Source organism: Nansenia antarctica (assembly GCF_963989245.1).
Source record: "Nansenia antarctica genome assembly, chromosome: 1".
NCBI lineage: Eukaryota > Metazoa > Chordata > Actinopteri > Argentiniformes > Microstomatidae > Nansenia > Nansenia antarctica.
The window spans coordinates 22370070-22392520 of record NC_137674.1 but is presented as its reverse complement, the minus strand read 5'-3'; the positions used below and the strand labels follow the sequence as shown (position 1 = coordinate 22392520).

General features: G+C 50.3%; 1 protein-coding gene across 1 annotated transcript in view; it reads left to right on the top strand.

Annotated features, from left to right (window-relative positions):
* The window catches only part of dnaaf9 (dynein axonemal assembly factor 9), a gene marked incomplete at its 5' end in the record, with an annotated part of 37057 nt that overhangs the window by 3943 nt on the left and 10663 nt on the right, over positions 1 to 22451 (top strand). Inside the window, 24 exons of the mRNA XM_080539156.1 lie at positions 1081 to 1177; positions 1818 to 1924; positions 2232 to 2309; positions 2460 to 2561; positions 2751 to 2809; positions 3687 to 3822; positions 4135 to 4216; positions 4781 to 4817; positions 4955 to 5039; positions 5335 to 5411; positions 6003 to 6047; positions 6222 to 6267; positions 6486 to 6597; positions 6976 to 7046; positions 7170 to 7217; positions 8174 to 8264; positions 8562 to 8665; positions 9369 to 9512; positions 16159 to 16244; positions 17259 to 17360; positions 17892 to 18009; positions 18583 to 18671; positions 18994 to 19131; positions 19875 to 20000. Of these exons, the coding sequence (XP_080395282.1) occupies positions 1081 to 1177; positions 1818 to 1924; positions 2232 to 2309; positions 2460 to 2561; positions 2751 to 2809; positions 3687 to 3822; positions 4135 to 4216; positions 4781 to 4817; positions 4955 to 5039; positions 5335 to 5411; positions 6003 to 6047; positions 6222 to 6267; positions 6486 to 6597; positions 6976 to 7046; positions 7170 to 7217; positions 8174 to 8264; positions 8562 to 8665; positions 9369 to 9512; positions 16159 to 16244; positions 17259 to 17360; positions 17892 to 18009; positions 18583 to 18671; positions 18994 to 19131; positions 19875 to 20000 (2180 nt within the window). The remainder of the gene's footprint in view (positions 1 to 1080; positions 1178 to 1817; positions 1925 to 2231; positions 2310 to 2459; positions 2562 to 2750; positions 2810 to 3686; positions 3823 to 4134; positions 4217 to 4780; positions 4818 to 4954; positions 5040 to 5334; positions 5412 to 6002; positions 6048 to 6221; positions 6268 to 6485; positions 6598 to 6975; positions 7047 to 7169; positions 7218 to 8173; positions 8265 to 8561; positions 8666 to 9368; positions 9513 to 16158; positions 16245 to 17258; positions 17361 to 17891; positions 18010 to 18582; positions 18672 to 18993; positions 19132 to 19874; positions 20001 to 22451) is intronic.

Here is a 22451-nt window from a genome sequence, read left to right as displayed (position 1 = left end):
TACCAGTGTTCCCCCACCCCTGTATCTATGCTGGTGACTTCAATTGCCAGCATGAAGACTGGGGCTACCGTACCAACTCACCCGACGGAGAGAACCTGGCTGTCTGGGCAGCTAATAACAGCCTGGCCCTGTTGTACGACCCCAAGGGCGCAGCCAGCTTCCGCTCCGGTCGCTGGAACACTGGGACGCCCCAGTATGGTGTCGCAGTGCCCACACCCGCCTCATCGACTCGCCTATAAACGAAGCCTTGCGCATTGTGACAGGATGCCTGCGTCCTACCCCCGTGGACAACCTTCCCATCCTAGCAGGCATCCAGCCCGCAGGCCTCCGCCGCATGGGAGCCACAGCACGTCTCGCCTGCCGGGCCGTGGAGCTTAATAACCATCTGCTCCATGATAGGCTCACTATAACAGCGGAGCCCTCCCGGCGTCTCAAGTCGAGACACCCATTTGTGCCTGCCGCACAGGATCTCAGGCAGCAATGCAGAGATCTCAACATCAGTGCGGCAGGATGGGCGGATTATATGTGGCGCGCGGAGTGGGAGTCTAACACCTCCAAACTCTGCGACCACATCCCAGTCGCCGGCCCTGAGCCCCTCGGGATGGACTTGCCAAGGCTATCCTGGGTGAGGCTCAATCGTCTCCGGACCGGTGTCGGGCGTTTCCGCTCATCAATGCACAGATGGGGCTTGGCCCCAAATGCGTCGTGCGAGTGTGGCGCAGAGGACCAAACCGCAGACCATGTTATCCTGGATTGCCCGGTGTACCACCCACCCAACGGGATGCATGGTCTGTCGGTATTAGATGACGAGACGATGACGTGGCTTCTGGAGGGGTGTCCAGAAATATAGCCCGGGTGAGCCCCTCAACCAGGTCTCGGGGTGGTAAAAGGGTAGCCCCTCGGCCCGAGCCTGGTGGAGTGGAGAGGAAAAACAACTACCCATACGTCGAAGAAGAAGACCCATCTGTTTAATGTTGATGCTAAATGCTATCCCATCTGTTTAATGTTGATGCTAATGCTAACCCATCTGTTTAATGTTGATGCTAATGCTAACCCGTCTGTGTTCCCCCTCCTGTGCAGTATGAAGATGAGGAGGCTGCTGAGGAATTCAAGATCTCCAGCTTTGTGACGATGGTGCAGGACTGCAGCCGCATAGGGGTGCCTTACAGCCCCCAGGGTAGGATGACTAGCCCTAACAGCTGCATAGGGGTGTCTTACTGCCCCCAGGGTAGGATGACTAGCCCTAACAGCAGCATAGGGGTGCCTTACTGCCTCCAGGGTAGGATGACTAGCCCTTACAGCAGCATAGGGGTGCCTTACAGCCCCCAGGGCAGGATGACTAGCCCTAACAGCTGCATAGGGGTGTCTTACAGCCCCCAGGGCAGGATGACTAGCCCTAACAGCTGCATAGGGGTGTCTTACAGCTCCCAGGGTAGGATGACTAGCCCTAACAGCAGCATAGGGGTGCCTTACTGCCCCCAGGGTAGGATGACTAGCCCTAACAGCTGCATAGGGGTGTCTTACAGCTCCCAGGGTAGATGACTAGCCCTAACAGCAGCATAGGGGTGTCTTACTGCCCCCAGGGTAGGGTGACTAGCCCTAACAGCTGCTCCTAACTGTACTTATGGAACTAGTGATTACTGAGCATGTCCCTGTAACTACGGTTGATGTGTCCCTTCATGTAATTAAGGAAACCTTTTGAGTGTCAGGGTGAGGTGTGTGTTGATATCAGGTGTGTGTTGATATCAGGTGTAGTCACTGTGTCATTTGAAGTTGTTACACCACCCTAACCTGATGTGCCTCTGGGGTTGTTTCAGGACACTCTCAGAGGTTTGACATGTTCATGATGGAGAAGTGGCCCATCATTCAGGCCTTCGCCCTGGAGGGCATCGGTGGAGGAAGCTTCTTCACTATGAAATACAAGGTAATGTGGTGACCCACTTTACATAAGACATTCCCTAGACTAGGGAGGAGGTACGCCTCTTGTAAAACGTCTGACTCGACAACCTGTCTACCGTCTCCTCGTTTCTACTCACTCCCACAGTAATATAATTATAACTCTTGTAGCATTAGCCTTTAGCGTTAGCCTGTAGTGTTAGCCTGTAGCATTAGCCTGTAGCATTAGCTTGTAGCATTAGCTTGTAGCGTTAGCTTGTAGTGTTAGCCTTTAGCGTTAGCCTGTAGTGTTCTGGTTTCAACTGATTTTCTCTCTGGATTCTCCTGCCATCCAGCTGATGGACGTCAGTGAGCAGCTGTGGCAGATCTACGCCAGACTGGACCCGGTCTCCCTGGACAACCTGCTGACTGAGGTGACAGAGCTTCTGGTTCTGGTTCTGATCCTGAGCTTCTTGAATACTGTACTCTCCATTCTGTGCTTGAATGCATCACATACTTCTTCACGTATTACTAGTATGACCCCAGTAATTACCCTGACTGACTGGTGTGCTGTCTCTCTGCAGGACCTGGTCACCTTTGAGAAGCAGTGGAGCAGCTTCTTCTCCAGCTTTGAGATCGAGAGCCACCTGTCCATCCTGGAGCTGTCTGAGGCGCAGGCCGGGGAGGTAGCCTAGCAACAACACTCTAACACTGGCGCTAATCCTAACACAAACAGTACTGGCTGATAGCATGTTTGCTAGCGGAGCTAGGCAGCCTGAGCGGTTACTATGTTACTAAGGCGTGGCCCTAGTAGAATGTGTCCTCCGGTCTCACCAGGCTGACATGTCTGTTCTCGTCTCCTCTCGTCTCTCCAGGCGTTCCGTTGCTACTACTCCCACGGCCTGCTCTCCAGCAACATGGCAGCAGACAGCAGGTACGCTGGGAGGTTATTCACCTACTTCACTTCTGCTGCAGCAGCAGCAAACGATCGGACCGCTTTGCTGCAGAACACAGTCAAACTCACAGCACTCACACCACTTAGCATATTTTTCAAAAATAAACGTCAACAGGTCATAGTTGGCTGTTGTTCCTGCTGATTGCACCCCCACTCACACACACACACACACACACACACACACACACACACACACACATACACACATGCACTCGCCCACACAGACACACACAACCCCCCCCCCCCTTCCCCTCTCTTTTCACACATAGGCTAGTTGACTTTTTATTTATCTTATCTTCACTGTCTTTGCCGTTCTCATGTGTTGTTCTGTGTTGACCCAGTGGTGTGTTTCTGTGGCCTCTTGGCCAGATCATCATTGCAAATGAGAATTTGTTCTCAATTGATTTTATCTGGTAAAATAAAATAAAATAAAATAAACAACAAGCAGACACCCATTCTGATGAGTCACACACACCAATCAACACAATGCTGTTTCTCATCAGGTGTTTAACACTAGAACAGCCGTGCCTATTGTACCTATTATAAGAGCCGCCTCGGGGGTCAGTTGACCATAGTCTTTACAATGGGAAGCTGCTACTTACACACAAAGACCACTAGTTGGCCGTCTTGTAAATTAGCCTGCCTCCTACACAGAAAAACTGCAAAATATCTTCTTACTAGCTTATCCTGATGTGATTTAGAAAATGTAAGGATACTGGGTGGTAGAACACACATATCTAGGACAAGTCATGAAAGGAGGGTCCTGAAATGTGATCAAGTGTAAAGATAGAACACTTTCTCCTCACACCGATGGCTGTTCTAGTGTTAACTCTGAACTCTTGTTGTTCCAACACAGTAAACGTCGCCAGCCCTTTGTGCTGTTTGGCAGCCACGCCTCCAGGGAGAGTCTGGACAGCTACTCCTTCAGCTTCCCCTCCGAGGGCCACCAGATCCGCAACACCGGCCCCCGGGGGGGGGCGGCCAAGCACATGGTGAGAGCTGGCCCACAGCGCCCCCTGGCTGAGACACAGGGAAGCAGCAGCTCCTCCTCAGTGATCTGCATCACTGTGTCTATAGGACGGCTGCGGCTCTCTGCCTCCATTGTCCTGGACGTGTTCTGACTGTTTAATGAGACGCTCTCTGCCTCCATTGTCCTGGACGTGTTCTGACTGTTTAATGAGACGCTCTCTGCCTCCATTGTCCTGGACGTGTTCTGACTGTTTAATGAGACGTTCTCTGGGTTCTCTGTCCTTCCTGTGTTTAATGAGACGTTCTCTGGGTTCTCTGTCCTTCCTGTGTTCCAGGTCCTGCAGTGCGTGGCTCCGAAAGGCCCTATCGGCTGCTCACGGACCTACTTCTTTGGCACCACTCACACCCCGTACCTCGGTAAGCAGCTCAGTCTGGACTCTGGTTAATAACCACGTTAATAAGCAGCTCAGTCTGGACTCTGGTTAATAACCACGTTAATAAGCAGCTCAGTCTGGACTCTGGTTAATAACCACGTTAATAAGCAGCTCAGTCTGACTCTGGTTAATAACCACGTTAATAAGCAGCTCAGTCTGGACTCTGGTTAATAACCACGTTAATAAGCAGCTCAGTCTGACTCTGGTTAATAACCACGTTAATAAGCAGCTCAGTCTGACTCTGGTTAATAACCACGTTAATAAGCAGCTCAGTCTGACTCTGGTTAATAACGACGTTAATAAGCAGCTCAGTCTGACTCTGGTTAATAACCACGTTAATAAGCAGCTCAGTCTGACTCTGGTTAATAACCACGTTAATAAGCAGCTCAGTCTGACTCTGGTTAATAACGACGTTAATAAGCAGCTCAGTCTGACTCTGGTTAATAACCACGTTAATAAGCAGCTCAGTCTGGACTCTGGTTAATAACGACGACGCCTTTTGTTTTTCACGGCGGTTTGTGAACTCGACTCTCTGCTTCACTTGCAGGGAAGGAGAACGTGCAGCAGAAGAAAACAGAACTGCTGTGAGTGCCAATTAATACCAGCCGCTCACACCCACGCCTCCCTGCCTGTTCCAGCCAGTCAGTGTCTGGTGCTTTGATTCTCTTTCATGTTTATATATATATATATATATATATATATATTATTTTTTATCTTGCAGGCTTCTGTCACAGATATATTCTGCAGTCATCCAGGCGGTCTTGTCTGGAATTAAGTGCTACTCCTGCACCTCCAACGCCTCCAAGGTGACATAGAAATGACCTTTTTATCTCTGTAACTGTAAATGTGGATGGGGAGGCTGTGGCGCAGGAGGTAGAGCCGGCGTCTAATGATCGGCGGTTCGTGCCCTGGCTGGCCACATGTCCTTGGGCAAGACACTGAACCCCAAATTGCTCCCAATGAGCGGGCCGGCGCCTTGCATGGCAGCCTGTCGCCATGTGTGTGTGAATGGGTGAATGAGAGACCGTTGAAAAGTGCTTTGGAGTAAGCCGCTATATAGGTCAGTCCATTTATGTGAGTTTAATGTTGTTGTTTTTCAAGGCCAAGGACGTAGCAGAGCAGACCTTCCAGCGGACCCTGGACACCCTGGGCCTGACCCAGTACAGGACCGCTCTGAGGTACCCCTAACCCTGACCCACACTCACACTCACACTCACATCCTGCTCTGAGGTAACACACTCACACTCACACTCACACCCTGCTCTGAGGTACCACACTCACACTCACATCCTGCTCTGAGGTACCACACCCACACTCACACTCACATCCCGCTCTGAGGTACCACACTCACACTCACACTCACACTCACATCCTGCTCTGAGGTAACACACTCACACTCACACTCACACTCACATCCTGCTCTGAGGTAACACACTCACACTCACATCCTGCTCTGAGGTAACACACTCACACTCACACTCACACTCACACTCACACTCACACTCACATCCCGCTCTGAGGTACCACACTCACACTCACACTCACACTCACATTCACACCCTGCTCTGAGGTACCACACTCACACTCACACTCACACTCACACTCACACTCACACTCACATCCTGCTTTGAGGTACCACACTCACACTCACACTCACATCCCGCTCTGAGGTACCACACTCACAAGGCAATGATAGGTTGAAGATGAAGAATGAATCGGTAGAAGATAATCCTGTCTGGTGTGTAACGTGCTTCTCCTCTCTCTCTCAGGTCTAAATGTGTGTTCAACATTGAGGCAGTGAATAACGAGGGAAGGTGGGTACCTGCTCTGTGTACCTGTTCTGTGTGGGCTGAATCCTCATTAGTTAGTTATTTGACCATTAATTAATGAGCAACAGCTTTGGCTCTCTTCGTAACATTGCGATAGCTAGCGATGCCTCCAAAAGTGCCCAGTTATATTCAAACATTCTTCTTTTAATTCCTTTTCAGAATTGTTCCACTAAGTAATAAAGAAAGCCGGTTCTTGGTGAAAACTGTAAGTGAATATTGTCATATTCATACTGTCATATTCAACGTGATGACTGATCCAGGTCATTTTCTGTTACTGCTTCTGATTGGCTGTCTTCAGATACATGAACTTGACAGAGTAACAAGGTGAGAGTAACATGCTCTGTGTCCCCTCCCTGCCTCCCTGCCTCCCTCCCTGCCTCCCTGCCTCCCTGTCTCCCTGTCTCCCTGCCTCCCTGCCTCCAGGCGTCCATGGCGGTGTACGACATCCCAGACCTGCAGTGGGGCCAGGGGGAGCTGGGCTCTCTGGTCTTCTCTGAGGCCTTCCTGGAGTCCAGCATCAACATCCAGGGGAAGGGTGAGAGAGGCTCCCTGTGTCCTGACCTCTGACCTCCCTGTGACCTGACCTCTGACCTCCCTGTGTCCTGACCTGTGACCTCCCTGTGTCCTGACCTCCCTGTGACCTCCCTGTGTCCTGACCTCCCTGTGACCTCCCTGTGTCCTGACCTCCCTGTGACCTCCCTGTGACCTCCCTGTGTCCTGACCTCCCTGTGACCTCCCTGTGTCCTGACCTCCCTGTGACCTCCCTGTGTCCTGACCTCCCCGTGACCTCCCTGTGTCCTGACCTCCCTGTGACCTCCCTGTGTCCTGACCTGAGGGTCATATGTTTGACTCCACGTTCGGTTGCGTTTGTTTATTGTCCTGTCAGACTGCAGTGTTCTCCTCCCTCCTGCAGATGGCAGCGTCACCTCAGACAGCTGCTACACCATCCTGACCACCGCCGTGCCTCGCTACATCTGCTGGCTGGTGCGTTGTTACCTCACCTGCCTCGCCAGAGGCCTTGTGTTTAAACGCCTCAGATTCAGATTCAGATCAGAGTCATTCTAACGGCTGGTCTATAACACTGTCCTCCTCCTTATTTTCTTTCAGGTGGAGTCTGATGTGAAACACTCTGAACAGGCCAAGCTGCTGCTCAAGGTCCGCCCGCCCACACCAGCTCTGGTCTCTCCTCTGTTTTAGACACCAGCTCTGGTCTCTCCTCTGTTTTAGACACCAGCTCTGGTCTCTCCTCTGTTATAGACACCAGCTCTGGTCTCTCCTCTGCTTTAGACACCAGCTCTGGTCTCTCCTCTGTTATAGACACCAGCTCTGGTCTCTCCTCTGTTTTAGACACCAGCTCTGGTCTCTCCTCTGTTTTAGACACCAGCTCTGGTCTCTCCTCTGTTTTAGACACCAGCTCTGGTCTCTCCTCTGTTTTAGACACCAGCTCTGGTCTCTCCTCTGCTTTAGACACCAGCTCTGGTCTCTCCTCTGTTTTAGACACCAGCTCTGGTCTCTCCTCTGTTTTAGACACCAGCTCTGGTCTCTCCTCTGTTATGGACACCAGCTCTGGTCTCTCCTCTGTTATAGACACCAGCTCTGGTCTCTCCTCTGTTTTAGACACCAGCTCTGGTCTCTCCTCTGTTATGGACACCAGCTCTGGTCTCTCCTCTGTTATAGACACCAGCTCTGGTCTCTCCTCTGTTTTAGACACCAGCTCTGGTCTCTCCTCTGTCATGGACACCAGCTCTGGTCTCTCCTCTGTTATAGACACCAGCTCTGGTCTCTCCTCTGTTTTAGACACCAGCTCTGGTCTCTCCTCTGTTTTAGACACCAGCTCTGGTCTCTCCTCTGTTTTAGACACCAGCTCTGGTCTCTCCTCTCTCATGTTCTGACTAGTTGGTTGGTGTTCAGTCTCATGTTCTGACTAGTTGGTTCATGTGCAGTCTCATGTTCTGACTAGTTGGTTCATGTGCAGTCTCATGTTCTGACTAGTTGGTTCATGTGCAGTCTCATGTTCTGACTAGTTGGTTGGTGTTCAGTCTCATGTTCTGACTAGTTGGTTGGTGTTCAGTCTCATGTGTCCTGAGCTTGTTTGTGCTTCTGACCCCCAGGAGGAGGAGAGCACCTGCCTGGGGACCCCGCTGACGGCAGCCGACTCAGCTCATGTGTTCTCTGACAGCCAGCTGTCCACGCCTGAGGAAGGTGAGGCTGAAGTCTTCCTCTCGTTTCAGTTGAGCAGTCAGCATCATGTCCAGGGCTCGACATTAATGCCATTTTACTTGTCCGGAGCAAGTAAAACTTTCGCCGGGCTTGTTTGCGCGAGCACGACGACGCTGCTAGATCCCGGATATGTTTACCTGTGTGCAGGAAGAACAACATAACAAACAACCCCGGCGAATGTTTTACTTGCTCCGGGCAAGTAAAACGGTGTTACTGTCGAACCCTGCTGTTACGTATATACTATGCTAAATATACTGTGTTCTTCCTTTTGAATTCAAGGCAAAATCAGCTTCTTCTCGGAGGGAGTTCTCTTTGTCCACCCTCAGTACGGAAGCATCACTCTGTCCCAGAACAACATCAGCTCTGTCAAGTTCTACGATGTGGTAGGTTTGTCTGTACGATGTGGTAGGTTTCTCTCTACCATGTGGTAGGTGTCTCTCTACCATGTGGTAGGTGTCTCTCTACCATGTGGTAGGTTTCTCTCTACCATGTGGTAGGTTTCTCTCTACCATGTGGTAGGTTTCTCTCTACGATGTGGTAGGTTTCTCTCTACCATGTGGTAGGTGTCTCTCTACCATGTGGTAGGTTTCTCTCTACGATGTGGTAGGTGTCTCTCTACCATGTGGTAGGTTTCTCTCTACGATGTGGTAGGTTTCTCTCTACCATGTGGTAGGTTTCTCTCTACGATGTGGTAGGTTTCTCTCTACCATGTGGTAGGTTTCTCTCTACGCTGTGGTAGGTTTCTCTCTACCATGTGGTAGGTTTCTCTCTACCATGTGGTAGGTGTCTCTCTACCATGTGGTAGGTTTCTCTCTACCATGTGGTAGGTTTCTCTCTACGATGTGCTAGGTCACTGCCGTAAGCTGGTTTAGATCCTACCTACAGGACAGAAGCTAGTATGTCTCCATTGGCATCTTTGTGTCCGACAAAATTAAAATGACATGGGGTTCCCCAAGGGTCAATCCTTGGCCCCCTTCTATTCAATCTCTACATGCTTCCATTGGGACACATCATCAAAAAGTGTGTCTGTGTCTGTGTCTGTGTCTGTGTCTGTGTCTGTGCGTGCGTGTGTGTGTGTGTGTGTAGGACTCCAGCTCCGTGGCAGCAGTGTTTGTGGAGTATGAGAGCGGCCTGCTGTCCCACCTGCCCTTCCCCCTGCACAGCCCCGACCGCTGCCTCGCCTTCGCCCTGCAGCCCCGCTCCAAGGCCCACATGGCCTTCTACTCCAAGGTGACTAATATAGATATATATAATATAGATCTATAACATGCCTTCTACTCCAAGGTGACTAATATAGATATATATCATATAGATATATAACGTGCCTTCTACTCCAAGGTGACTAATATAGATATATATCATATAGATATATAACATGCCTTCTACTCCAAGGTGACTAATATAGATATATATATAATATAGATATATAACATGCCTTCTACTCCAAGGTGACTAATATAGATATATATATATATATATATATATAATATAGATATATAACATGGCCTTCTACTCCAAGGTGACCCTAACCCTGACTAGGGCTGGGTATCGCCACTGATTTCCCAAAACGATTCGATTCCGATTCACAGCTCCCGATTCGATTCGATTCACGATTCGATTCGATTCGATTCGATTCCGATTCGATTTAGTTACAATATCAATTTTCCTTGAATATGAAGAGATTCTCAGAACTAATGCTATAAATGGTTCAAGGAACCCTATAACATGTAGCATTGTTAAACATATCAATGTTTACATTAAGAATTGACTCCATTTGTACATGAATGTACTTCTTATTGGAACATAAATGAACATCATTGACCAACATTTTGCTAAATCAGACACTACAAAACGTGCTTTTTAACGTGCTTTACTGCAGCCAGTGTAAATAAAGGGGCTACAAACATAGCCTATCGGTAAACAAGACATCACATATCCCTCAGGACTGTCTCAAATAGCTTATTTGCATAATATATATATATATATATACAAAATAAAAATGTGCAAAACTCAAACGAAAATAGTGCAATAGATGAGGGTATTTTGGGGAACAAAAAAACACATTGTAAACCATAATGTCCATGAAACTAAAGCCCTTCATTACTGCTTTCTCACTTTTTGGAGATTGGAAGATTTTATTCAGGAATAAACATAATTGGAAAATCAATGATTATTAAAATACTGTAGTATACAGTAACAATAAGTTAGTGGAAACACCACAAATCTACGGAACCACTTATTGAGGCATCACCCTGACGTGAAACATGGAAAAGAGGATCTGAAACAAGCCTCGCTGATAAAGTGGCAAGTGATTGTCAGGTACGAGTCCATTGCTCTGGATGTCCAGCTGTCACACGTTATGGCAACTCTCTCTGCTGGCTGGAGTGAAGTTGCGATGTCACGTTTCACCTGCGCGGACATGTCTGGGACTATCACTTCACTCAACTGTTTGCGTGTCGGTAACACGTAGCGTGGTTCTAGTACACTGACGACACTGACGACGCTGTAGTAATTTGTTGGGCACGCGGAGAATTTGATTGTAATTTGCAACCAAACGTCTTTATCAGCGAGGCTTGTTTCGGATCCGCTTTTCCATGTTTCACGTCAGGGTGATGCCTCAATAAGTGGTTCCGTAGATTTGTGGTGTTTCCACTAAATTTAACCTCCACTGCGCACAGCTTGCATATGGCTTTGCTTTTGTCCTGCTCATCTCTATCGTCATAATTTTTACATCCAAAATGCACCCAGACATCTGCCTTTAAGCCTGGTCGTTGCGTGAGATATGATAAATTCTTGTAGCGCGAGATCTGGCCACGAGATCTCGTTGTGGGTTGAAGCTGCAAAAAAAAAAAAAAAAAATGAAAGATCGATCTCGGGATTTATGAATCGATAATCGATCGATTCAGAATCGGGAAATCGATTTTTTGAACCCAGCCCTAACCCTGACCCTAGGATATAATATAGATATGGTGTAGTGACTACATTATGGGTTCATGTTCTCCTCTTACTGTTGGTTGTGTAGTGGGAGGGAACCAGTTCTGGCACTAGGGGCAGAGGGGAGGATTATTAACGTTGCAACTTCCTGTTTAGACACAACAGTTTTGGTGATCTATTTTCTGGTCCTGTACTGAGAGTACAAGTTGTTATTTTGATTAAACAGTTATCATTACGTTGCCTACGTCTTTCCTTTTTCCTCCGGCACTACACTGGTGACCCCGACGTGGATTTTTGTTAACGTAATTGTGTACAAAAACCAGCGAACGAACATTACAATCCTGCAAAATGTCCGGGCGAGGAAGACGTTCAAACCAGCGGCAGCCATCACCATCCCCTGTCAGGGTAACGCGTGGTGCGCACACTCCCACTCTCAAGCTACCAGAGTTCTGGGACTCAACGCCTGCTGCATGGTTTGCTATTGTAGAGGCACATTTCAACAAAAGTGACATCGATGACGACGACGACCGGTACAACCATGCTGTGGCAATGTTGGGCAGCTCCACCGCAGCTCGAGTGGTAGGTTTTTTGTCTGCTCCCCCGACGACGAACAAATATGAGCGCCTCAAGGCCCTGCTTCTAGAGACATTTGAACTGTCCACTGCGGAGAGGGTGCGTCGCCTATTTGCCATGTCGGACTTGGGTGACGAGAGGCCTTCTGCGCGCATGGAGAGGATGCTAAACCTGCTCGGTACAGAAGACCCCATGATCCTCTTCACAGAGCTGTTCATGCGCACATTGCCAGCTCAAGTTAGGATGGCGCTGGCCAACACCGCCATCATGGAGCCCCGCGCCCTGGCCAGGGAGGCGGACCGGTTCGTCTTGGCCATGCCTCAACGGTCCCCCGACCTGCTCGCTCCCGCGGCCGCCCCGCCACCCGACCGTCGCAGGAGAGCGAAGGATGACGCCAGACCTTCTGGCCAGCAGGGTAACGCTGCGGGCCATTGTTTCTACCACGCCACTTTTGGCGCCAAGGCCAAACGGTGCCGCTCACCCTGCACCTTCGGACCGACGGGAAACGGCGGGGCCGGCACTCAGTAGTGGCCCTGAGCGCTGGCGTCACCAACAGGCTGCTCTTCATACAAGACACCGCCTCTGGTCGCAGTTTCCTTTGTGACACAGGTGCCCAGTGGAGCATCATTCCGGCAGAGAGATCGGATGTGGCGAAGGAGGAGCGTGGTCCGCAGTTGGCAGGCGCGGACGGCACACCTATCTGCTCTTATGGCACTAGGGCGGTGGACGTGTGCTTCGGAGGGCAATGCTTTTCGTGGGATTTTGTCATAGCGGCTGTCACATTTCCCCTCCTTGGTGCGGATTTTCTGTGCGCCCACAACCTGTTGGTGGACGTGGGGAACAGGCGCCTGGTCAACTCACAGACTTTCGCTTCCTTCGCCTGTACGCAGGGGGAGGCGGTCTACAGCGGGTGGTCCAATACGCTCGCCGAAAGTGACCAGTACCTTCGGCTGCTCGCCGAATTCCCCGACCTTACCAAGCCCACCTTCTCCGCGCCCACGGTGAAACACGGAGTGGAGCACCACATCGAGACCGAGGGGCCTCCCCTCCACGCCAGGGCCAGGCGCCTCAACCCGGAGAAGCTGGCCATCGCCAGGGCGGAGTTTGCGCATATGGAGCAGGTGGGCATCGTTCGGCGCTCGAGCAGCCCCTGGGCGTCTCCCCTGCACATCGTCCCTAAGTCAGACGGCGGGTGGCGCCCATGTGGGGACTACCGCCGCCTCAACGACGCGTCCAAGCCTGACCGCTACCCGGTCCCACATGTCCAGGACTTTTCAGCGAACCTGGCAGGCAAACGCTTCTTCTCCAAAGTGGACCTGGTACGGGGGTACCATCAGGTGCCGGTGCACCCCGAGGACGTCCCTAAGACGGCCGTAATCACGCCATTTGGACTCTTCGAGTTTCTGCGGATGCCGTTCGGCCTGAAGAACGCGGCGCAGACCTTCCAACGCCTCATGCACTCGGTGCTCCGGGACCTACCATTCCTCTTCGTCTACTTGGATGACATCCTCGTCGCAAGCACCACGGAGGAGGAGCACCTGTCCCACCTCCGGGCCCTTTTCACACGGCTCAGCCAACATGGGCTGATTGTCAATCCGGCGAAGTGTGAGTTCAGACGGAACACCATCGACTTTCTCGGGCACCGGGTCTCCGCAGAGGGGGTGACCCCCCTCCCCTCGAAGGTGGAAGCTGTCGCTGCTTTCCCGCGCCCCAGCACAATCAGCGAGCTCAAGGGGTTCATCGGGATGGTAACCTTCTACTATCGCTTCCTCCACCACATCGCTCACATCCTGCGGCCTCTGTACGATGCCCAGAAGGGCAAGACTCTGAAGCAGCCGGTGGACTGGACGGCGGAGCGGGTCAAAGCCTTTCAGGACACCAAGGCGGCCCTGGCCCGCGCTGCCATGTTGGCCCACCCCTCGCCCTCGGCACCCACTGCTCTCACCACGGACGCCTCTGACTTTGCTGTGGGAGCGGTGTACGAACAGTGGGTTGGGGACGCCTGGCAGCCTCTTGCATTCTTCAGCCGCCAGCTGTCTCCCAGAGAGCAAAGGTACAGCACATTCGACAGGGAGCTCCTCGGGCTGTGGCTTGCTGTCAGACACTTCCGTTTTTTACTGGAGGGCCGCGAGTTTACGGCCTACGTGGACCACAAGCCACTCACGCACGCCATGTCCAAGGTGGCGGAGCCGTGGTCCGACCGCCAACAGCGCCAGCTCGCCTACATATCCGAGTTCACCACAGACATCCAGCACGTTGCTGGGAAGTCCAACCAGGTCGCGGATTGTCTCTCCAGGGCGGTGGTTGGTGCGGTCCAACTGGGTTTGGACTACGCGCGCATGGCTGCAGACCAGGCCGCCGACCCCGCCGTCCAGGCTCTCAAGTTGTCGGACACAGGACTGCGCCTAGAAGAGGTGGTTTTCGGTGACGCAGGGGCCACGCTCCTGTGCGACGTCTCCATGGGTCAGCCACGACCGGTGGTCCCCGCCAACTGGAGGCGCCCCGCCTTCGAGGCGATACACGGCTTGTCTCACCCTGGTAGGAAACCGTCCTCACGGCTGGTGTCAGAGAAATTCGTCTGGCATGGGCTCAAGAGGGATGTGAGGGCCTGGGTAGACACGTGCATCGCCTGCCAGCGCGCCAAGGTGCATCGACACGTCAAGGCCCCCCTGGAGCAGTTCTCTGTGCCTGAGCGGAGGTTCGATCATGTAAACGTGGACCTGGTAGGGCCGCTGCCCCCCTCGCACGGATACACCTATCTCTTTACCATGGTGGACAGGACGACTCGCTGGCCGGAGGCAGTTCCGCTCTCCTCAACGACAGCCCCCGACCTGGCCCGGGCGTTCATCGCGGTGTGGGTCTCCCGCTACGGCACCCCTGCTGATCTCTCCTCTGACCGTGGCTCACAGTTTACTTCAGAGCTGTGGGCAGCGGTGGCGGAGAATCTGGGGGTCAAGCTCCACCGCACAACCGCCTATCACCCGCAGGCGAACGGGCTCTGTGAGCGTTTCCATCGATCCATGAAGGCCGCCCTTCGAGCCAGCCTCACGGACAGCAACTGGCTTGACAAGCTGCCGTGGGTCATGCTGGGGCTCAGGACAGCGCCTAAGGAGGACCTCCAGTCGTCGTCCGCTGAGCTGGTGTTTGGACAGCCGCTGCGGGTCCCCGGTGACTTCATTCCCAAGTCAACGGAGCCCTGGTCCGCCGCCGCTCAGCGCGCCTCCCTGCTGGACAGCGCCAGGACCTTCGTCCCGGTCCCGACTACGCAGCATGGTGTCCCTACTTCGAGGGTGCCCCCGGAGCTGCACTCAGCGAGGTTCGTTTTCATTCGTCATGATGGCCACAGGACTCCACTACGTCCTCCTTATGACGGGCCTTTCCGTGTCATCGAGGCCGGAGCCAAGAACTTCATGGTTGACATGGGGGGTAGGCCTGAGTGTGTGTCCGTTGATCGCCTCAAACCGGCCCACTTGGACCTTGAACTGCCCCTGGACTTGGCCCTGCCACCGCGCAGAGGCCGGCCTCCAGTCCTACCTCCCCTGCCGCGCCCTGGCCATTCCCCCCTCCGACCCCGACAACCCCCCGCAGCTCGCGAGCCCCCGGTCGTCACTGCCCCCCGTCCTTCCCTGCAGGAGGACGTGATGGGCGATGTCACACCTCCTCCCGCACCTCCTGACTTTACCTACGATCGTAGGGGCCGGGCCATACGCCCTCCTCGCCGTGAGGATTTCCAATATTGAGGTGAACACTGGGGGGGCTGGTGTAGTGACTACATTATGGGTTCATGTTCTCCTCTTACTGTTGGTTGTGTAGTGGGAGGGAACCAGTTCTGGCACTAGGGGCAGAGGGGAGGATTATTAACGTTGCAACTTCCTGTTTAGACACAACAGTTTTGGTGATCTATTTTCTGGTCCTGTACTGAGAGTACAAGTTGTTATTTTGATTAAACAGTTATCATTACGTTGCCTACGTCTTTCCTTTTTCCTCCGGCACTACAATGTATTATATATATATATATATATATATATATATATATATATATATATATATATATATATATATATATAGAGAGATATATAGAGATATATAGATATATAACATGCCTTCTACTCCAAGGTGAGTAATATAGATATATAAAATATAGATATATAACATGCCTTCTATCCAAGGTGAGTAATATAGATATATATAATATAATATAATATAGATATAGAACATGCCTTCTACTCCAAGGTGATATCATATATACTGTATATATAATAATTTGCGCCATTTAGCTGATTCTTTTATCCAAAGAGAGTGCATACATTGTTCAGTATATATGGTCCCAGTGGGAATCTAACCCACCACCTGTGTGTTGTGGTTGCAGGTGCTGGCGGTGTGGCAGGGGTCAGACTCGGGGCTCAGGCTGCAGATGGTGGACAGCCAGCAGCTGAGCCTGGAACAGAGGAACATGTGAGGAACATCTCAACCTTCTGCTCTGCTACTGTTTCTGTCTGTCTGACTTTCTGTCTGTCTGACTTTTTGTCTGTCAAATCTGTAAAGCGTCCTTGGGTTTATGAAAGACGCTATATACACCAAGATATTATTATTATTATTATTATTATTATTATTATTATTATTATTATTACTCCTACCCTCCACGATCAATCCTACCTGCTCAATTTGAACACAGGTTCAGGTTCAGAATCAGAATCAGAAAGCTTTATTGTCGTTGCACAAACAGAATTTGTTATGCATCACCTAAAAATGATATCTGCATACACACACTACACACCACAACATTCATGTACCACATACACCCGTATTTCACATTACAAATAAGTTAAGGAAGTATAAAAAGCAGCATTCTAAGAACACCACAGCAGAATATTACACATCAGTGGAAAGATATTGCACATTGGTAGCCAGAGTCAAAGTCAGGTTCTGAGCTGTTATGGAATGACGGGAGATGTGGCGTTGGTTTGCTGCACTGGAGATGGCGGCTGTGTTAGTTACCATGGCGACATCCCTGTGTTAGTTACCATGGCGACATCCCTGTGTTAGTTACCATGGCGACATCCCTGTGTTAGTTACCATGGCGACACCACTGTGTTAGTTGCCATGGCGACATCCCTGTGTGTGAAGGCCAGTTCAGATCAGAGATTCTCAACGAGACATAGGAGTTGAAACATGCGACCACCTGCAACTAGGGCGGCCACTAGGGTCTGCCATGTTTTCGTACTGGTCTGTGCTGTTTCCTGATTGGCTGAAGCGAAATAGCTAAGTACGGGGTGATTCAGACCGCTGCCATGTTCCTCTGCAATGTTCTAGAACAGTCTAGTCTCGTTGCAAATCTGATCTGAACTGGAGCTTTAGTTACCGTGGCGACATCTCTGCGTTAGTCACCGTGGCGACATCTCTGCGTTGGTTACAGGGGCGACATCTCTGCGTTAGTTACCATGGTAACCATCTCTGTGTTTCCCTCAGGCATGCCAGACTGCAGCGTCTCCATGACAGCCACGCCCCTCCTGTGGCCAAGCGCAAGGGCAGCCTGAAGGCCTCGTACGCCCAGATACCTGAGCAGGACATGTAGGTCACCTGTCACCTGTCCTCACCTTTACACACCTGTCACATGTCCTCACCTCTCACCCTGTACCTGAAGGCCTCGTACGCCCAGATACCTGAGCAGGACATGTTAGTACACCTGTCACCTGTCCTCACCTTTACACACCTGTCACCTGTCACATGTCCTCACCTTTACACACCTGTAACCTGTCACCTGTCCTCACCTTTACACACCTGTAACCTGTCACCTGTCCTCACCTTTACACACCTGTCACCTGTCACATGTCCTCACCTTTACACACCTGTAACCTGTCACCTGTCACATGTCCTCACCTCTCACCCTGTACCTGAAGGCCTCGTACGCCCAGATACCTGAGCAGGACATGTAGGTCACCTGTCCTCACCTCTCATACACCTGTCCTCCTCACCTTTACCCAACCCACCTCTCCTCCTCACCTGTCACACACCTGTCCTCACCTCTCTCACTGTTCACCTGGCTCGCTGTGTGTCTCTGGGTGCTGTAGACTCACCTGTGTCACGGCTGTGTGTCTCCAGGTTCCTGCAGCACTTCAGCCTGAGCAGCGTAGGTCAGGAGCCCATCCAGAACGCCCACATGGGGGCGCTGTTTCCCACCGCCGAGCCCAGGACCCCAGCCACAGGCCCCAGTGACAAGGTCACCACACAGCAGCAACATCCTCCTCATATGTGACATGTTCTAATGCTTTGGTCCTCATGTCGGGATCTGATGTGATGATCAGACTTTTCTTTCGAAAAATGTGAATACATTTCAGCGTTGTTGAAAATCAACGACACATCGCTAGTCAACTAACACAGCTTGTTTTGTGAGCCTGCTAACAATGTAAAGTAGTGTTGTAGTTAACTAGGTAACAATGTAAAGTAGTGTTCTAGTTAACTAGGTAACAATGTAAAGTAGTGTTCTAGTTACCTAGGTAACAATGTAAAGTAGTGTTGTAGTTAACTAGGTAACAATGTAAAGTAGTGTTCTAGTTAACTAGGTAACAATGTAAATTAGTGTTCTAGTTAACTAGGTAACAATGTAAAGTAGTGTTCTAGTTAACTAGGTAGCAGTGGGGATTACTCACCCAATCCATTGCGTTGCAGTATTTTGGCTTGACTAGCGAGTTTGTGTCGTGATTCTCACCAACGTTGAAACGTAGTTCTGTGTTTCAAAAGAGAGGTGAGGTCTTGTACCAGAGAGCTGACCTACCTGTGTGTGTTATAACAGGTTGTTATAACCATCCTGACGGGCCTACCAGGGAGCCACAAGGACCGGCTCTGCAACTTCCTCGTCCAGTTGAATAAGGAGGGAGGGAGGTGAGAGGAGTCACTCCACACCAGAACCCGCCTATGCAAGACCTTCCTTATTATGGATGTATTGTAGCTGCTGTCCACATGTGACTGTGTGCCCTAACCCTAACCCTGACCACATGTGAATGTGTGTCCTATATATGTATCTATATGTTTATATTCTTGCCATTTTCTTTTAATATAAAAATATATACTATCCTTCTTTTTCTGTATTTGCTACAAATAAACGTGCCTTGCCTTACAGGTGGGTGGTGTAACCCTAACTTTGCATGTTGTGTGTGTGTGTGTGTGTGTGTGTGTGTGTGTGTGTGTGTGTGTGTGTGTGCAGGTGGGTGGTGTACCGCCAGCCGGGACCAGACAGCGGTCATGGCTCCTCCTCCTCCCACCTGCAGCGCTACCTGTCCAGCTTCCTCATGAACCAGAGAGGCCTGGGAGGCAAGCCCCGCCTGCTGCTGCTCACACCTGGGTAAGATACACACCTGACTAACACACACCTGGGTAAGATACACACCTGACTAACACACACCTGACTAACACACACCTGGGTAAGATACACACCTGACTAACACACACCTGGGTAAGATACACACCTGACTAACACACACCTGACTAACACACCCCTGGGTAAGATACACACCTGACTAACACACACCTGGGTAAGACACACACCTGACTAACACACACCTGGGTAAGATACACACCTGACTAACACACACCTGGGTAAGATACACACCTGACTAACACACACCTGGGTAAGATACACACCTGACTAACACACACCTGGGTAAGATACACACCTGACTAACACACACCTGGGTAAGACACACCTGGGTAAGATACACACCTGACTAACACACACCTGGGTAAGACACACCTGGGTAAGATACACACCTGACTAACACACACCTGGGTAAGACACACCTGGGTAAGATACACACCTGACTAACACACACCTGGGTAAGACACACCTGGGTAAGATACACACCTGACTAACACACACCTGGGTAAGATACACACCTGACTAACACACACCTGGGTAAGACACACACCTGAGACACACCTGGCTAACTCACACCTGGCTAACACATACCTGGCTAACACACACCTGGCTAACACATACCTGGCTAACACACACCTGGCTAACACATACCTGGCTAACACACACATGAGACACACCTGGCTAACACTGACTCTCCTCCCTCCCTGCAGGTACAGTGATGTGGTGGACGTGGTGCAGGCGGTTCTGACCCACCCAGACCCGGTGGTCCAGGCCTGCTTCTCCATCGGGGCGGTCACCGCCTGCGTGGACCCCCTCAGCTCCTTCATGGAGCATAGGTGAGTCCTGACCTCTGACCCCTGACCCTGGACCCCCTCAGCTCCTTCATGGAGCACAGGTGAGTCCTGCCCCTGGCCCCTGACCCTGACCCCTGACCCTGGACCCCTCAGCTCCTTCATGGAGCACAGGTGAGTCCTGCCCCTGACCCCTGACCCTGGACCCCCTCAGCTCCTTCATGGAGCACAGGTGAGTCCTGACCTCTGACCTACTCCTAGGACATTTTCTGACTTTTTGTTTAAAAATCGTGAGAAAATCGTATCGAATCGTGGTTGAGTGTATCATTACATCCCGAGTATTTAACGATCCTAAAACTGTTGTCTGTTGTATTGAGTAGGCTCTTCAACACTTAAACTTTCGTAATATGCAAAAAAAAGAAAAACACATTTGCGTGACTTTTCACCAGACCGTGTCAGATACACGTAACAACAAACCTGGTGCAAGAAAACAGCAAAACCAACACAAACCTGACTGACTACATAGAAAGTGTTCCGATGGTTTTGGGTCACACACACACACACACACACACACACACACACACAGACACACAGAGAGCAGGGAGACCCAGATGGGCTTAGGTGTGCTGGTGTTGGTGAACCAGTGAGCTGCTGCAGCATGTACAGTATAATATCACCATGGCACTGCAGCATGTACAGTATAATATCACCATGGCACTGCAGCATGTACAGTATAATATCACCATGGCACTGCGGCTGTTAAACCCCAGGAAGGTCCCTCACTCCCAGAGAGATCAGCCCTCTGTTTAATCTCTCTCTCTCTCTCTCTCTCTCTCTCTCTCTGTCTCTCTCTGTCTCTCTGTCTCTCTGTCTCTCTCTCTCTCTCTCTCTCTCTCTCTCTCTGTCTCTCTCTCTCTGTCTCTCTCTCTCTCTCTGTCTCTCTCTCTCTTTCTCTCTCTGTCTCTCTCTCTCTCTCTCTCTCTGTCTCTCTCTCTCTCTCTGTCTCTCTCTCTCTCTGTCTCTCTCTCTCTTTCTCTCTCTGTCTCTCTCTCTCTCTCTGTCTCTCTCTCTGTCTCTCTCTCTGTCTCTCTCTCTCTCTCTCTCTCTCTCTCTCTCTCTCTGTCTCTCAATTCAATTCAATTCAACAGGCTTTATTGGCATGACGTTTTACAAGTGTTGCCAAAGCACAATCACAGATATGACGAACAACAACATAACAACATAATATCAATGACATGAAAAAATAAATAAAAATAATATAAATAAAATAAAGCAGGTGGTGCAGAGAAGATGTCCTACTGGTTGTCCCTTTTCTTGTGACAGGAATTGACATATTTTGCAGCCAAAACTGCACATTCTTTCTGTTCCCCCAGAAGGGCTGGTAATCTTTCCCTTTCTGTCATAGTTCGGAATTCTGGGAAATTAGTTTTAAATTTTGGGAAGAACTCCTCTCTAATATTTGTGTAGTTTTTACATTGTGTTAAGAAGTGTAACTCTGTCTCTATAGCTCCGTCATCACAGTGACAGCACAGCCTCTCCTCTCTGGGCAGCCAGGTTTGTCTGTGTCTGCCCTTCTCTATTGCCAGACTATGATCGCTCAGTCTGTACATTGTCAAAGTCTTTCTCAGGTTTTTATCAGTTACTGTGGTTAGGTAGTCTGCCACAGTATACTGTCTGTTTAGAGCCAAATATGTTTCTAGTTTGTGTTGTGATTGTGTGAGTTCGTTCCAATATGTGATGTATTTATCTTTTTCTTTAGTTATAATTTGGTTAGGTCTAATCTTCTGAGTGATAGTGTAGCTGCACTGAGGCTGTCTGGGGTTTGTGATGTCAGAAGGTGAGAGGTCAGCTAGTTTCAGAACCAGCTGACTGAGGGGGCTCTTTTGGATGTTCAACTCTTGGCAGGCAAGGGCTTTATAATGGTAACAGGCAGGGTCACTCTTTTTAATATGGCTCCAGAATTTAATAGATCTTTTCTGTATATTTAGCAGTAAAGGATATTGGCCTAATTCAGCCCTGCATGCAGAGTTTGGGCATTTTCTTTGTACCCTGATAATAGTTTTGCAGAACTCTGCATGCAGGATCTCAACTGGGTTTTTGTCCCATTTTGCCCAATCACTTTGTAATAAGGGACCCCATACCTCACTGCCATACAATGCAATTGATTCTATAACTGATTTAAATATTTTGAGCCATGTCCTAATTGGAATTGGAATGTCTCTCTCTCTGTCTCTCTCTCTGTCTCTCTCTCTCTCTCTGTCTCTCTCTCTGTCTCTCTCTCTGTCTCTCTCTCTGTCTCTCTCTCTCTCTCTCTGTCTCTCTCTCTCTCTGTCTCTCTCTCTCTCTGTCTCTCTCTCTGTCTCTCTCTCTGTCTCTCTCTCTCTCTCTGTCTCTCTCTCTGTCTCTCTCTCTGTCTCTCTCTCTCTCTCTCTCTCTCTCTCTGTCTCTCTCTGTCTCTCTCTCTCTCCTTTTGTTGTGGGTTTATGAGGAACCCTG